This window comes from Schistocerca americana, chromosome 10 (assembly GCF_021461395.2).
Source record: "Schistocerca americana isolate TAMUIC-IGC-003095 chromosome 10, iqSchAmer2.1, whole genome shotgun sequence".
Classification (NCBI taxonomy): domain Eukaryota; kingdom Metazoa; phylum Arthropoda; class Insecta; order Orthoptera; family Acrididae; genus Schistocerca; species Schistocerca americana.
In genome coordinates, this window is record NC_060128.1 from 154,526,458 (window position 1) to 154,544,703 (window position 18,246).

The window sequence follows — 18,246 nt, forward strand, 5'->3', positions numbered from 1 at the left end:
CATCAGAAAATCGAATCTGGCTACTGCATTTTGTAGGAAATTTTTTTCTCCAATTTTGTATATAGTTGTCACATTCGAAAAACGCACAGTTTTCTCGACACCGCCGAAAAACTGAAAAAAGTGCAAAAATTTTGATTTTTTTTTTTTGCGCTTTTCGTTGGGAAACGACCTCCTACATACAGCAAACATGAAATTCCTATTCAGCATCCACCAAAAAACATATAAACTTCCAAATCCTTACCACAGGGAAATCACTGTTTGACTCGGGTATAAATACAACTTCCTTATTTTCTGTTAACACCGATGGTGTAGAAGAAACCAAAACAGCGTATTGTGCATACAATTTTTGTTCGAGATTACATACACTATTAAACAAAAATTTTATAAACAAAGAGAAAAAACTTTATATATAAAGAGAAACAATGTATTTAGTAGTTGTGCTGTGATGTACGAAAATGTGTTCTTTATATATATTTATATATATCACAGCGCAACTCCTAAATAGATTATTTCTCTTTATATACACAGTTTTTTTCTGTTTATTTATAAAATTTTTGTTTAATAGTGTTATGTTAAGAACACATTTTCATACATCACAACACAGCTCCTCAATACATTCTCTCTCTTTATGTATACAGTTTTTTTCCTCTTTATATGTATATATATATATACATACTCTATGTCCACCCAAATGTTTATAACAGCATCATGCAAAAATTTGAAGTAAATCAATCAAGAACTTTTCAAGATTTTTGTTAGCATGTACGTATGCTACAAAATATGCAGCTTATGTCCTTTCGAATGTTTGTTAGAGTAAGGTGTAAGAATTTGAAGCAAGTCAGTTAAGATCTTTTCGAGAATTTTGGGGACTACGTGTGACAATGTCTCATCTTTATAGAGTAATACAGATGAAATTAGATCGCTGCCTCGATTGTATATGTGGAGCAACTGTATCTGGTTAAATAAGCTCTACCTGAAAGCGAATAAAATAAAAAATGAAAAATAGGCTATTAAATTGTGTCCACGTCGAGTTAGGCGAGATTATCTATCGGTGTTTCCATTGAATGTGTGGCGCTCCTTACAAGACAATAGCACACGTATACCAGAGCAGTATCCAGTTACATGCACAGTCGTTGACATTCAGCGCGTCGGAAAGTGCGGGCGAAAAACTGGCCTTTTGTGCAGGGTTACCTGTAATGAGCCAAGGGAAAAGTGTCCGAGAATAAAAGAAGCGGGACGGAAAGAAAATAGAAAGGGAGAAACAAGTCGCTGCCGCAATGGAAAGCGGCTGAGTACCGCCGTCACGTACATCTGCCCGTGCGGCGTTCCCTTTCTTGCGGGACGAACAAAGTGCGCGACAATTCAGTGAGCACGCCGACATGCCCCACAGACGGACGCGCGGCGCCTATGGCCGCCACTGGCCTACTGATCCATAAAACGCCAGCTGGAAAGGAGGAAAAATTTGTCGCAAAGCGAAGGATGCACTTTCGCTCGCTCAGATGCTGCCTACCCCCTCCTTCGGACTCGGCGCGGTCCTTGCGTCACAAACCTGCGCACGCGCAGTCTTCAATAGCGCGCTGACAAGTGACAGTCGCCGTCTGCGATCGTCAAATGTTCCCGCGCCTATCGTCAGCTAGAAGACTGCGCGCCCTCGCCAAGACGTTTAAAACAGTGGACATGCCCGCGCACGCGCAGTCTTGATCCCCAGGCCGACAACTGACGGTTGCATTATCCGATTGTCAAATGTTTACGCGGCTGGCTTCGACTTAGCGTGGACAGGCGAGGACTTGTAAAACGTTGCACAGGCTGCATATGCATAGTGTATTGGATCAGCGCCCAATATTACAGTGTTTATACGCAGACATATATCCGACAAACGCTGTTTACAGCTAATTTCATTGAAGAGTGAGGAGAATAATGACATTGTTAACATTGAGTGATGCGCCGTTATACCTCGTTACAATTTGAAGCTGGCAACACGTTGTTGGTGATACTGGTTGTTGTCTGCCTCCTCCATGCTGCATACGGTGTTCCAGGTAAAAAAAATTCAATTTTTTTGGGAAATCATTTACAGCATTTGTAGATCATGTACACATTATTTGTTTCGTAGGCCCATAGTAATGACATGCTCTCGAATAACACGAAATAAAAACAAAATATATAATGTATAAATAACGAAAATTCATGTAGTATGCAAATAATGATTCCTTTTAGTGTCTAAAGATTTTTCAGCGCATTTGTACCGCTATCAGTAATGTTAAGGTCTGCACGATCTTCTCTAAATTGTTACATGGCTTGTCACATTTATTTTGTGGTATGTGTCCTCGTGTAAATGCTCATAAATTGTATAAATACGTGCTGAAACGCGGGAAACATTTCTAATGAACCGCAATAGCGAGTGGCGAGCAACCACACAATAAGCAACATAAACATCGTGGATTGTGAAGTTGTAGATTGCAAATATCATTCATTAAAATTTGTCTGCGTGTATTTCTGCAACAAATAAACATGCAGATGGGACATTCACCACAAAAGAATATGTGTCAAGCTGTACAATAACGTATGGGCATTAAAATGAGTTGTTTGCATAATATGCGGACCAGCATTTTCATAATATAGCCTGCAGGCACGGCTGCATTTAGAGCTGCAAAACAAGTGACACGCTACGTAACATTTAATGTTCATTTCATGGAATGACAGTCTGCTACCTTACTAAAATTTGATAAAGTGTGTTTAGATGGTGGTACTTCGTTGTTTAGGAAATGTAGAATATTGACAGGATGATGTTGAATGACTATTTGGGTTAATTTGAAAACGTATGTTAACGCTAATTCGGAAGTGTGGTAATCGAAACCCCTTTTCGCCGGCCGGGGTGGCCGAGCGTTTCTAGGCGCTTCAGTCTGGAACTGCGCGACCGCTACGGTCGCCGGTTCGAATCCTGCCTCGGGCATGGATGTGTGTGATGTCCTTAGGTTAATTAGGTTTAAGTAGTTCTCAGTTCTAGGGGACTGATGACCTCAGGTGTTAAGTCCCATTGTGCTCAGAGCCATTTGAAGCATTTGAAACCCCTCTTCCTGAAATCGTGGTTGTGATGACACACTGATTTGTAGCGCAGCCCAAGTTCTAGGTTAAGCTGGAAGGTGACAATTCGGTTGCGAGTTGGCGAAGCCAACGAATCTGAAAGCAAAAAATCTGATTGTGGTAAAAAATTGAGCGGCAGTGGCGGCTAATGTTTACGTCCGCGCCGTATTGAAAAAAATGCGAGGGATTCAATACGTAACTTTTACCCTAATTCTGGCTGGAGCATAGAGAGAAATGGTTGTTGTCAGAAATGCTGTATGAATGACGGATTCTCACTACCAGACAGTGTAAAAGGTTTTTGCACGACAAGTTGAAGATTCGCGCGGTGGCTATCGGGAAATGCAGGAGGCGTGGATATCTTTGACCTAGTGCCGATTTTCTCCACTTATGGCAACTCCAGTAAAATCGTCAATTTATTGTGTACAAGCGCAGCCTTGTTATTACAACGACACCAGCGACAGTTTATCCATGTGTGTGCGCTATGGGTCCGCAGCAACAGCGTCCATTTTTTCCGAGGGAAATTGCTAGCTGATAGTTGTGACTTCACGATAGTAACACTTTTCAATGAGCGTTTTGCTTTCTCGTTTGCCTCTTCCAACAAAAGTTTGATGGCGTTGCATTTAATAACAGCTGCCTGATTATGAAAAACTTTCCCTGCACCTACAGTGTGCAGTAACTGCATTGCTCGCTATCAGTAGAGATAGAACAACGGAAATGAAGTGCATTGTTAACAGGCGACAGTCATCTGATGGACTACGGGATTGAATTGCCCAGCGCTCGGGACCAGAAAGCATTTCTGCATACGTATTACGTTATTCTGTGGAGCTCTACTGCGATGTACTACTATTCTCTTATGCCCTTGTGCTTAAGAGGCCTTATTTCTTGTCATGTCGTGCACAATACTAAATGGTTCAAACGACTCTGAGCACTATGGGACTTAACATCTGAGGCCATCAGTCCCCTAGAACTTAGAACTACTTAAACCTAACTAACCTAAGGACATCACACACATCCATGCCCGAGGCAGGATTCGAACCTGCGACCGTAGCAGTCGCGCGGTTCCAGACTGTAGCGCCTAGAACCGCTCGGCTACCGCGGCCGGCGAAGACGAAGAGATAGAGAAAGTATGTGAGTATATTGAAAGGGTAATGCTTTACATAGAGGGAGTTGAAAATGTAATAGTCATGGGGTCTGGAATGCAGTTTTAGGGGAAGGAGTAGAAGAAAGGGTTACAGGAGAATATGTGCTTGGGACAAGGAATGATAGAGGAGAAAGACTGAGTTCTGCAATAAATTTCAACTAGTAATAGCGAATTCTCTGTTTAAGAACCACAAGAGGAGGTGGTATACTTGAAAAAAACCGGGTGATACGGGAAGATTTCAGTTAGATTACATCATGATCAGACAGCGATTTCGAAATCAAATACTGGATTGTAAGGCCCAGGAGCAAATTTAGACTCAGATCACAATGTAGCAGTGATGAAGAGTAGGCTGAAGAGACTAGTCAGGAAAAATCAATGCGCAAAGATGTGATATACGGAAGGACTAAGGAATGAAGACATGCGCTTGAAGTTCTCTGAGGCTATATATACTGCGATAAGGAATAGCTCAGTAGGCACTTCAGTTGAAGAAGAATCGGCAATCACAGAAGTTGGAAAAAAACTATTGATAGAAAGAAGGTAACTGCGAAGGAACCATGGTTAACAGAAGTACTTCAGTTGATCGACGAAAGAAAGAAGTACAAAAACATTCTGGGAAATTCAGGAATGCAGAAATGTAAGTCACTTAGGAAAGAAATAAATAGGAATTGCAGTGAAGCAAAGGCGAAATAACTGCATGAAACATGTGAAGAAATTGAAAAAGAAATTTTTTTAGCATAGATAGAAGTAAAAACAGCTATCGGTGAAATTAAAAGCAATAATGGTAACATTAAAAGTGCAACGGGAATTCCGCTGTTAAATGCAGAGGAGAGAGCGAATAGGTGGAAAAAGTACATTGAAAGCCTCTATGATGGGGAGTACTTGTCTGATGACGTTATAGAATAAGAAACAGAAGTTAGTGTAGAAGAGATAGGGGATCCAGTATTAGAAACAGATTTTAAAAAAGCTTTGCAAAACTTAACGTCGAATGAAGCCGAAGGGATAGGTAACTTTCCATCATATTTCTAAAATCATTGGGGGAAGTGGCAACAGAACGACTATTCGCGTTGGTGTGTAGAATGCATGAGTCTGGCGATATACCCTCTGAATTTTGGAAAAACATCATCCACACAATTCGGAAAATTGCAAAGGTCGACAGGTGCGAGAATTATCTCACAATTAGCTTAACAGTTCAGGCATCCAAGTTGTTGACAAGAATAATTTATAGAAGAATGGAAAGAGAATACGTTAGATGACGATCAGTATGGCCGCTGTAAAGGTAAAGTCACCAGGAGGCAAGTCTAATGACGTTGCGGTTGATAAGGGAAGCAACACTAAAAAAAACTGAGGCACATTCATAGGATTTGTCGACCTGGAGAAAGCGTTCGACAATGTAAAATGTTGTAAGATGTTGGAAATTCTGAGAAAAATAGGGGTAAGCTATAGGGATAGGCGAGTAATATACAATATGTACAAGAACCAAAAGGGAACAATACGACTGGAATACCTAGAATTAAAAAGTATGTAAGACAGGGATACATTCTTTCGCCCCTACTGTTCAATCTGTACACCGAACAAGCAACCGCAGATATAAAAGAAATGTTCAAGAGTGGAATTAAAATTCAAGGTGAAAGGATATCAATGATAAGATTTGCTGATGATATCGTTATCCTCAGTGAAATTTAAGAACAATTACAGGATCTGCTGAATGAAATGAACAGTCTAATGAGTACAGAATTTTGATGGCTCTGAGCACTATGGGACTCAACTTCTGAGGTCATTAGTCCCCTAGAACTTAGAACTAGTTAAACCTAACTAACCTAAGGACATCACACACATCCATGCCCGAGGCAGGATTCGAACCTGCGACCGGAGCGGTCTCGCGGTTCCAGACTGCAGCGCCTAGAACCGCACGGCCACTTCGGCCGGCACACAGAATTTTGACTGAGAGTAAATTGAAGAGAGGCGAAAGCAAGGAGAAGTAGCAGAAATGAGAACAGCGAGAAACTTAACATCAGGATTGGTGGTCACGAAGTAGATGAAGTGAAGGAATTCCCCTACCTACACAGCAAAATACGAGTAACCCATGACGGACGGAGCAAGGAGGAGATAGAAAGCAGACTAGCATTACCCAACAGAAGTGTACTAGTATCAAACATGGGCCTTAATTTGAGGAAGAAATTTCTGAGAATGTACATTTGGAGCACAGCAATGTATGGTAGAGACACATGAACTGTGGGAAAACCGGGAAAGAAGAGAATCGAAGAATTTGAGACGTGGCGCTACCGATGAATTTTGAAAAATAATTGGACTAATAAGGTAGAGAATGATGAGATTTTCCGCTAGATCGGCGAAGAAAGAAAGTTGTTGAAAACAGTAACAAGAAGAAGGGACATGTGTTATGACATCAAGGAATAACTTCCACGGTATCAGAGGGAGCTGTAGAGGGCATAAACTGTAGAGGAAGACAGAGATTGGAATACATCCAGCAAATAATTGAGGAGATAGGTTGCAAGTGCTGCTCGGAGATGGAGAGGTTGGCACAGGAGAGCAAATCGTAACGGGATACATCAAACCAGTCAGAAAACTGACGACTCCAAAAAAAGATAAAACCACTTGTCAGTTGTTTGTTTCTCTACGCCAGGAATGACTGTTACTACGTCGTCCATACGGGGGTCTTTGCGATGATCAAACGACTGTGCTTTTGTAATCTTCCATACGGGAGTCTGTCCAATGATCACAGGACTGTTTGTTTGAACAATCCTCTGTATGGGCGATTTCCTAAACACGAAATTTAAAACTGAGATTTTTGCTGTCTTTTACTGCCACACCAGGCAGGTCAACGAGCGACTGACAGACCCACTTAATGATTTTACATATAACCAGAATTTTCTCGAAATTAGAATTATATTAATACCTTCAGCGGCTAACGGGCGTTAATATATATCAACGGGGAGAGGTGATAATGTGTGTGGCCCGACCGGGACTCGAACTCGGGATCTCCTGCTTACATGACAGACTCTTTGAATTCGAAACTCGATTACAGCATGCTGTTTCTCACGCACCGGCGTAGTTACGGTACACACCGCCATGTTACACGCTACAATTCGGAGACCTCTAGAGGTAGAGGGCTGTAAATATCTAGACATGAAGGATAAAAATGTACACTGAAGCGCCAAAGAAACTTGCATAGGCATGCGTATTCAGATACAGAGATATGTAAACAGGCAGAATACGGAGCTGCGGTCGGCAACGCCTATATAAGACAACAAGTGTCTGCGTGATGACTGGGTGTTGTGTGATGTCCTTAGGTTAGTTAGGTTTAAGTAGTTCTAAGTTCTAGGGGACAGATGACCATAGATGTTAAGTCCCATAGTGCTCAGAGCCATTTGAACCATTTGAACAAGTGTCTGGCGCAGTTGTTAGATCGCTTACTGCTGCTACAATGGCAGGTTATCAAGATTGAAGTGAGTTTGAACGTGGTGTTATAGTCGGCGCACGAACGATGGGACGCAGCATCTCCAAGGTTGCGATGAAGTGGAGATTTTCCCGTACGACCATTTCACGAGTGTACCGTGAATATCAGGAATCCGGCAAAACATTAAATCTCTGACACGCTGCGGCCGGAAAAAGACCCTGGAAGAACAGGACGAACGACGACTGAAGAGAATGGTTCAACGTAACAGAAGTGCAACTCTTCCTCAAATTGCTGCAGATTTCAATGCTGGGCCATCAACAAGAGTCGGCGTGCGAACCATTCAACGAAACATCATAGGCATGGGCTTTCGGAGCCGAAGGCCCACTCGTGTACGCTTGATGACTGCACGACACGAAGCTTTACGCCTCGCCTGGGCCCGTCAAGACGTTGCCTGGTCGGACGAGTCTCGTTTCAAACTGGTTCAAAATGGTTCAAATGGCTCTGAGAACTATGGGACTTAACTTCTACGGTCATCAGTCCCCTAGAACTTAGAACTACTTAAACCTAACTAACCTAAGGACATCACACACATCCATGCCCGAGGCAGGATTCGAACCTGCGACCGTAGCGGTCGCGCGGTTCCAGACTGTAGCGCCTAGAACCGCTCGGCCACTCCGGCCGGCGTCGTTTCAAACTGTATCGAGGGAATAGACGCGTACGGGTATGGAGACAACCTCATGAATCCATGGACCGTGCATGTCAGCAGGGGACTGTTCAAGCTGGTGGAAGCTCTGTAGTGGTGTGGGGCGTATGCAGTTGAGTGACATAGGACCACTGATACGTCTAGATACGACTCTGACTGGTGATACATACGTAAGCATCCTATCTGATCACCTGCATCCATTCATGTCCTTTATGCACTCCGACGCACTTGGGCAGTTGCAGCAGTACAATGCGACACCGCACAGAATGGCTCCAGGAATACTCTTCTGAGTTTAAACATTTCCGCTGGCCACCAAACCCCCCAGACATGAACATTATTGAGCACTGCAGGATTCATCGTGTCATTTCCCGCTAGCACTACTTCAGACACTGGTCGAGTCCATGCCACGTCGTGTTGCTGTACTTCTGCGTGCTCGCGAGGGCTCTACACGATATTTGGGAGCTGTACCAGTTTCTTTGGCTCTTCGGTGTTGAATGTTAATAACATTAGATTTATTTTTGTAGCACTAAGAGTTTTCATATAAACAATTCTGAAGCATTACTTTTCAGCACGCCTTCTTAGATATTCAGTAGAAAGGGAGGAATTAGAAATGCAACTAAAGACCCAAAGAAGAATGGGAGTAGGCATTAGGAGTGATTTACAATGGAATGACCATATAAAATTAATCGTCGATAAAGCAGATGCTAGACTGAGATTCATTGGAAGAATCCTAAGAGGATGCAGTCCGAAAACAAAGGAAGTAGGTTACAGTACACTTGTTCGCCCACTGCTTGAATACTGCTCACCGGTGTGGGATCCGTACCAGATAGGATTGATAGTAGAGATACAGAAGACCCAACGGAGACCAGCACGCTTCGTTACAGAATCATTTAGTAATCGCGAAAGCCTTACGGAGATGATAGATAAACTCCAGTGGAAGGCTCTACAGGAGAGACGCTCAGTAGCTCGGTACGGGCTTTTGTTGAAGTTGCGATAACATACCCTCACCGAGGAGTCAAGCAGTATATTGCTCCCTCCTACGTATATCTCGCGAAGAGACCATGAGGATAAAATGAGAGAGATTAGAGTCCATAAAGAGGCATACCGTCCATCTTTCTTTCCACGAACAATATGAGACTGGAATAGAAGTGAGAACCGATAGAGGTACTCAAGGTACTCTCCGCCACACACCATCGGGTGGCTTGCGGAGTACGGATGTAAATGTAGATGTTCTTCGTATGCAGGTACAAAGACTTCCTAAACTAGCAATGGATTATAAACCGCGTGGCAAGAAACAAAATTTTGGAAATTTGTGTTAAGGTTCTATGGGACCAAACTGCTGAGGCCATAGGTCCCTAGGCTTACACACTAATTAAACTAACTTACGCTAGCCCGAGGGAGGACTCGGACCACCTACGGGGGGGGGGGGGGGGGGGGGGGCCGCGCAAACCGTGACAAGGTGCCCTTAGACCACGCGGCTACCACGTGCGGCGCATGGCAAGAAAATTGTGGGAAGAACGAGAAATAGATGGTTAGGCCAGAACATACTATAGGCCTATCCCTGGAGTGACGTAAGGAGAATATCTGTGTCAACCTGAGCTAATGCCTTAGTGTGTGTAGTCGCAAGGATTTTATCGGCAGCAGTACGACGCCGGTAGTCATAACAGCCAGCTTAACAGCTACCAGCTTGGACACTGGAAGCTCCAGACTTTCCTTCTGCTGCATAAAGTGTTTAGCAGTGCCCGCATGTCAAGGACGCGCTGGACAATAGCCCCATCAAAGTGCGCGGCACGCTTTCTTCCAGCAGCGAGAGCTGGAGCGGAAATAACTGTCGTTTGTAGAAGGCGTCCCCGCATTCAGTTGACGGCTGGAGAGTGTGATTCGCCACACAGCTGCAGTGGAACCTGCGAGGCGAAAGCAGTGGACATGTGTTAAGGAAACTTGTATTAAAGGTATTGAGGCTGAGGCGTCTTACTGTTTAACTTTCGAATTCAGATAGCTTTTCCCTCGTTACAGATGTTCGTAACCTTTCTTCCCATAGGAGAGTAGTGACCAGGAGACGCGAATCTCTGTCGTTTGTATTCCACTGCGATCTTTCTTTGTGTAACTCCAATATTCTGATCCATAGGTCAAAGTTCATGGATAATATTATTTGTACATCATGATATTTGCTATGGCAGGTATTTTCCAGTTCCTAAAGGACATCAAAGAAAAATTCGGAGTAGGAATTAAAGTTCAGGGAGAAGCAATATAAAATTTTGAGGTTTGCCGATGACATTGCAATTCTCTCAGAGACAGCAAATGGATTGGAATAGCAGTTGAGCGGGATGGACCGTAGATTTTAGGCAACTAGAGAATACAAGCTTTTGAAATATGGTGCTGCAAGACAATGCTGAAGATTAGGATCTCGTAACTAATGAGGAGGTGCTGAATAAAACTGGGGAGATAAGAAAATTGTTGCACAACTTGATTAAAAGAAGCAATCGATTGATACGACACATTCTGAGACATAAAGGGATCACCAATTTAGTACTGTAGGAAAGTGTAGGTGGTAAAAATCATAGAGGGAGACAGAGAGATGGTTACAGTGAGCAGATTCAGAAGGGTATAGGTTGCAGTAGTTATTCGGAGGTGAAGTGGCTCGCACAGGATAAAGTAGTGTGGAGAGCTGCATCAGAGCAGTTTTCGTACTGCAGACCACAACAACTACTACATCAATAATAATAACAAGAGTTAAATCTGAGACCCAGTAATAATATTTTGAGGAATTTTCTGTCCTCTCCGAAATTGCTTCCTGTATATTTCCTTTCCTGGTTGGCTTACTTCCTAGATATCTGAAAACATCTACTTCTTCCATAATTTTCCCATGATATCCGTAGAAAGGCAAGTGTTATCGTATTATCAAATGGTTCAAATGGGTCTGAGCACTATGGGACTTAACATCTATGGTCATCAGTCCCCTAGAACTTAGAACTACTTAAACCTAACTCACCTATGGACATCACACAACACCCAGTCATCACGAGGCAGAGAAAATCCCTGACCCCGCCGGGAATCGAACCCGGGAACCCTGGCGCGGGAAGCGAGAACGCTACCACACGACCACGAGCTGCGGACTATCGTATTATCATCGCTTTCAACAATCAAACGCGCATCGGACCAAAACAAGTTAAATGCGTAAATGTAGTATATAAATTATAGATTTATAAACTTTCTAAAGAAATCGCAAGTAAAACGAAATCTGTATCTGTTCGTTTAAGGCAGCTACACTACAGTGTCTTTAAGACGACGTATAGTAAAAAACGGATTTTATTTGCTCGTCATATGTTAATAATGACGCATAAGCGATTAATTAACAATGAAAGAAAAAATCTAAAATTTAGAACTGTAGAACTGACAAAATATACCTTGTATTATTTTGGGGACCTAGCAAAGACGAAGAGGCTCCGTCCCGGCCTTAGCCTTCAGTGTTCCACTCACCTCACACCGAACCCAGGGTTATTGTACGGTTCGGTCCCCAGTTGTCCGCCCCCTCCCCCCCCCCCCCCCAAGCAATCGTCGACATGATCGTTTTGGTGGTCTTTGGTCTTGGTGTTATGATGTACGGAGGCGTAGTTTTGCATGGACGTATTGACCTCCGAACCTTTGAGCGAGGTACACTGGCCGGTCAACGATATTTTTCACACTGAGGCGATACAGCAGTGGTAGTCAACCCGGACCCGGACGATTATGGGCGTTCAAGCTTACATGGTGGGCAGTAGGCGGTTAAAATATTTTCGTTAGGTTATCATAAAATTTTGACAATGTATTTGGTAAGTGATTTTTATTATGTGGTTTAGCTTGCTGCGACTCTACTTTATAAATATTATAACATAAAGGTACTTTCCTACTTCATAAGTCACATTACTGTATAACTGGAGGTAGGATAAAAAATTTTACTACTGACGAAAACACCAAAGTGGGCTGTTGAGAGAAAGGTTGACTATCTCAATGATACCGTATTCAAAACTGTAGCTTTCTATCTGCTTCGGCCGTTTCTGTCTCAGTGTACGAAAAAAATGGACAGGAGTTTCGTGACTGTATATGTTAAGACTGTGGTTTTAGTGGCATGGTATATTACCTGGAAAGCAAATGGCGAGATTTTCTGCACATAAATACTGACGGATCGAAAGCACATGAGGGAGTTGGTTGCGCATATTATTTCCTTAGGTTGCAGGTAGCTAAAAAGTTTTTATTACCACCAGCATGTAGCACTTACATTGCATTAAGTAACTGTAATTAAAGGAGCAGTTTGGAAGTGAAAAAGGTAACAAAACGCTATTCCTGACTGACTCTTAGAAGTATTCTGAATCAATCAGAGCATTGAAAGTGGAAAGCTGATCACCCACTTTTTGTTGTGCCTTTTTCCCGCATCGGCGTTGCATCTGTATGGTTATTAGCGGTTTTGGCACTGTTAGTTTAGGGGAGGGGGAGGGGGGCAGATGCCCTTCCTGTCGCTACTCCGTTATCCCCGGGACAGGATATGAGCACGCCACCTGTCGGCATTCGTGTGAAAGTGTGCGAAAATTTAAATGTTTTCGAATCATGTAACTGAAGTACGGTGACCTGAGCACCATCCTGGTATTCATCTAGAGGGATATGGAAAACCGCCTAAAAACAACACACAGGCCGACCGGTACACCGACCTTCGTCTTTAATAATGCTGACAGATTCGAAAAGGGGCCGGCACACCTCCCTGTCCCGGAGGCGTTGGTTTAATACGCACAGCTTGAACATTAATTGTTTGGATTTATTTTTGTGAAAGTGAATCTGTAATGTTGATTGTATTGCAATGTTAACTTTTCTGTTAAGATGCTAAACTTAGACATTCTTACTTTGAATGGAGCGTATACCAGCTCTTAAATATGATAGTTTGCTTAACGCTGTAACTGTTGGTAACAAAATTCTACTGCGAGAATGCAGTGAGAAATCTTAACTGCGAGAATTCTGTTTACCTGTCTGAAACTTACTGTTACCACAAAATCTGACTATGAACTTTGATGAAAAACTGATTGTATTGTATTGTATTGTATATTAAGCGGGACCTAGAAACGACAGAGAGGCTCCGTCCCCGCCGCAGCCGCAGTGGTCCACAACCCCACTACGGCTACCGCAGTCCACTTCACCTCTCCGCCGCCCCACACCGAGCCCATGGTTATTGTGCTGTTTGGCCCCCGGTGGACCCCCCTCCCCCCCCCCCCCACCCAGGGAACGCGTCTCACACAACACGAGTGTAACCCCTATGTTTGCGTGGGAGAGTGATGGTGGTGTATGCGTACGTGGAGAACTTGTTTGCGCAGCAATCGCCGACATTGTGTAACTGAGGCGGAACCAGCCCGCATTCGCCGATTCAGATGGAAAACCGCCTAAAAACCATTCACAGACTGGCCGGCTCACCGGACCTCGACACTAGTCCGCTGGGCGGATTCGTGCCGGGGACCAGGCGCTCCTTTCCGCTCCGGAAAGCCGTGCGTTAGACCGAACGGCTAGCCGGGCGGGCAATAAACTGACTACTTTGACACTGAGGTTGGCCCATGTGAATTGTAACTAAATGCCGGCCGGCGTGGCCGAGTGGTTCTAGGCGCGCCAGTCTGGAACCGCGCGACTGCTACGGTCGCAGGTTCGAATCCTGCGTCGGGCATGGATGTGTGTTGTGTCCTTAGGTTAGTTAGGTTTAAGTAGTTCTAAGTTCTAGGGGACAGATGACCTCAGATTTTAAGTCCCATAGTGCTCATAACCATTTGAACCATATAACTAAAGAAATAATGTTTTCTACACAATTTGGCTTACCTCGGTCGCACTGAGTAACACCGTGCAAACTGCTCTCGTAGCTAGAGCGCGTCTCGATGTCCGCCTCCGTAGCGCAGCGGTAGCGTTACCGCTTACCACGCAAGGAGGCCCGGGTTCGCATCCCGGCAGGGGACTGGGTGTTGTGGGTCCTTCATGATTTTCATCATCACTGACAAGTAAGTGGCCGAAGTGGCGTAACTAAAAGGTATTGCAATACGGCGCCCGAATCCCGAAGGGAATATCCTGGCCAATAAATGCCATACAGTCATTTCATTTCATTTCAGCGCGTCTCCATAACAGAGCTGCAAGACCTGACTACTGAAATACGCAACGGTGCAATGTGTTTCCTAAAAATATTGGTATCATTGTTGGTTTATCATTTTTGATAATGGTTTTAAATAAATTGGAAATTAATTTTCCACATACCAAAAGTCAATGACCCCGTGTTAAATGAGCTTAAATGAACTAGACTTACTAACGTTTGAAACTTGTAAGCTACTACAAACAGCATAGTGAACGCATTATTGTTGCCAAGATAGATACGAAGCCCACGCCTACCACAGTAGTACAAGTTTATATGCCAACTAGCGCCGGCCGGTGTGGCCGTGCGGTTAAAGGCGCTTCAGTCTGGAACCGCGTGACCGCTACGGTCGCAGGTTCGAATCCTGCCTCGGGCATGGATGTGTGTGATGTCCTTAGGTTAGTTAGGTTTAATTAGTTCTAAGTTCTAGGCGACTGATGACCTCAGAAGTTAAGTCGCATAGTGCTCAGAGCCCTTTGAACCATTTTATGCCAACTAGCTCGGCAGATGACGAAGAAATTGAAGAAATGTATGATGAAATAAAAGAAATTATTCAGAGAGTGAAGGGAGACGAAAATTTAATAGTCATGGGTGGCTGGAATTCGGAAATAGGAAAAGGAAGAGAAGGAAACGTAGTAGGTGAATATGGAATGGGATTAAGGAATGAAAGAGGAAGCCGCCTGGTAGAATTTTGCACAGAGCACAACTTAATCATAGCTAACACTTGGTTCAAGAACCATAACAGATGTCTGTATCCATGGAAGATGCCTGGAGATACTGACAGATTTCAGATTGATTATATAATGCTAAGTCAGAGATTTAGTAACCAGGTTTTAAACTATAAGACATTTCCAGGGCCAGATGTGGACTCTGGCCACAATCTATTGGTTATGAACTGTAGATCAAAACTAAATAAACTGCAAAAAGGTGGGAATTTAAGGAGATGGGTCCTGGATAAACTCACAGAACCAGAGGTTGTAGAGAGTTTCAGGGAGAGCATTAGAGAACTATTAACAAGAATAGGGGAAAAAATACAGTAGAAGAAGAATGGGTAGTTTTGAGAGATGAAATAGTGAAGGCAGCAGAGGATCAAGTAGGTAAAAAGAGGAGGGCTAATAGAAATCCTTCGGTAACAGAAGAGATACTGAATTTAATTGATGAAAGGAGAAAATACAAAAGTGCAGTAAATGAAGCAGACAAAAAGGAATACAAACGTCTCAAAAATGAGATCGACAGGAAGTGCAGAATGGCTTAGCATGGATGGCTAGAGGACAAATGTAAGGATGTAGAGCCGCCTACCACTAGGGGTAAGATAGATACTGCCTTCAGGAAAATTAAAGAGACATTTGGAGAAAAGAGAGCCACTTGTATGAATATCAAGAGCTCAGATGGAAACCCAATTCTAAGCAAAGAAGGGAAAGCAGAAAGGTGGAAGGAGTATATAGAGGGTCTATACAAGGGCGATGTTCTTGAGGATAATATTATAGAAATGTAAGAGAATGTAGATGAAGATGAAGTAGGAGCTATGATACTGCGTGAAGAGTTTGACAGAACACTGAAAGACCTAAGTCCAAACAAGGCCCCGGGAGTAGACAACATTCAATTATAACTACTGACAGCCTTGGGTGAGCCAGACCTAACAAAACTCTACCATCTAGTGAGCAACATGTATGGAACAGGCGAAATACCCTCAGACATCAAGAAGAATATAATAATTCCAATCCAAAAGAAAGCAGGTATTGGCAGATGTGAAAATTACCGAACTGTCAGTTTAATAAGCCACGGCTCCAAAATACTAACACGAATTCTTTACAGACGAATGGATAAACTGGTAGAAGCTGACGTCGGGGAAGATCAGTTTGGATACCGTAGAAATGTTGGAATACTGTCTTTGAAATTCTAAAGGTGGCAGGGGTAAAATACAGGGAGCGAAAGGCTATTTACAATTTGTACAGAAACCAGATGGCAGTCATACGAGTAGAGAGGCATGGAAGGGAAGCAGTGGTTGGGAAGGGAGTGAGACAGGGCTGTAGCCTATCCCCGATGTTACTCAAACTTAATATCGAGCAAGCAATAAAGGAAAAAAAATTCGTGGTAGGTATTAAAATCCATGGAGAAGAAATAAAAATTTTGAGGTTCGCCGATGACATTGTAATTCTGTCAGAGACAGCAAAGGATTTGGAAGAGCAGTTGAACGGAATGGACAGTGTCTTGAAAGGAGGGTACAAGATGAACATCAACAAACGCAAAATGAGGATAATGGAATGTAGTCGAATTAAGTCTGGTGATGCTGCGCGAATTAGATTAGTAAATGAGAGGCTTAAAGCAGTAAATCAGTTTTGCTATTTGGGGAGCAAAATAACTGATGATTGTCGAAGTAGAGAGGATATAAAATGTAGACTGGCAATGGCAAGGAAAGCGTTTCTGAAGAAGAGAAATTTGTTAACATCGAGTATAGATTTAAGTGTCAGGAAGTCGTTTCTGAAAGTATTTGTATGGAGTGTAGCCATGTATGGAAGTGAAAATGGACGATAAATAGTTTTGACAAGAAGAGAATAGAAGCTTTCGAACTGTGTTGCTACAGAAGAATGCTGAAGATTTAATGGGTAGATCACATAACTAATGAGGAGGTATTGAATAGGATTGGGGAGAAGAGAAGTTTGTGGTACAATTTGACTAGAAGAAGGGATCGGTTGGTAGGACACATTCTGAGGCATCAAGGGATCACCAATTTTGTATTGGAGGACCCCATGGAGGGTAAAAATCGTCGAGGGAGACCAAGAGATGAATACACCATACAGGTTCAGAAGGATGTTGGTTGCAGTAGGTACTAGGAGATGAAGAAGCTTGCACAGGATAGAGTAGCATGGAGAGCTGCATCAAACCAGTCTCAGGATTGAAGACCACAGCAACAATGAAACATCAGTAAAAGTTAAACGTTCTCTGGAATCACGTATCTATAGCTCAAGAACTACACAAATTAAACATCACATGTATAATCTTCCCTTAAACAAAATTCCACAGTCTAATTCATAAATCCATTTCTCTCACAATGATCGATAAATCCTAACGAAATAATGAAAAACAAATGTATTCCTGATCTGGATGTCTCGCGGACCAAGAATGCTGCATTATCAAACCGCTGCTGCAAATAAAAGAAACTAATCTGTAATACGTTCTTCACAAAGAGTATAATCGTACCAATGTAAAAATTAATTTCGTTTTTTTCTTCCATGAATCCATAATATAGTTCCCAAAAATCTTCATTGTTTGTTGCTTACTGCTATTAAGCAAACCAAAACTCAGCTGTTTATACGTAACACCAAAGCTCAACTGTGTCTCCTCTCCTCTCCTGACTATCGACAGAGCAATCTGCGCGCATCTTCGCAGAGCAAACATCACCTCTGTCTCATCTCCTTACAGCGCAGCATCGTGTTTCCCTGCACATTCTTACAGCATGGGAGTGACAGATTCTCCTACATGCAGCGAACACCCAGAAGACGACGGAGATCCTGTTCATATCACTTTGGGATGTTCCAAAGACGCGTCAAATCAAAATAAACTGTGGGAAAACCTCGCAAAAATTTAGATTCCTTTGCCAACAAACATTAAAACATTGAGTGAGAACACCATCAAAATTAACGGTTTAATAGTACGTTACCTACAAGAAGCAGATGTAATGTTCTGACATATCAAATACGTACTGAATTTATAATTTTATGCGTCGCAACCCGAGAAGGAAAGTGATACAAGGCGAGAACCGACGGTTTTGTTTC

General features: G+C 43.0%; 1 protein-coding gene across 1 annotated transcript in view; it reads left to right on the forward strand.

Moving 5' to 3' along the window:
• The first annotated feature begins 1,634 nt into the window (after positions 1-1,634).
• LOC124552639 (serine protease 33-like) overlaps positions 1,635-18,246 on the forward strand; it is a 172,014-nt gene continuing 155,402 nt past the window's right edge. Inside the window, exon 1 of the mRNA XM_047126967.1 lies at positions 1,635-2,036. Within this exon, the coding sequence (XP_046982923.1) occupies positions 1,940-2,036 (97 nt within the window). The 5' untranslated portion in view covers positions 1,635-1,939. The remainder of the gene's footprint in view (positions 2,037-18,246) is intronic.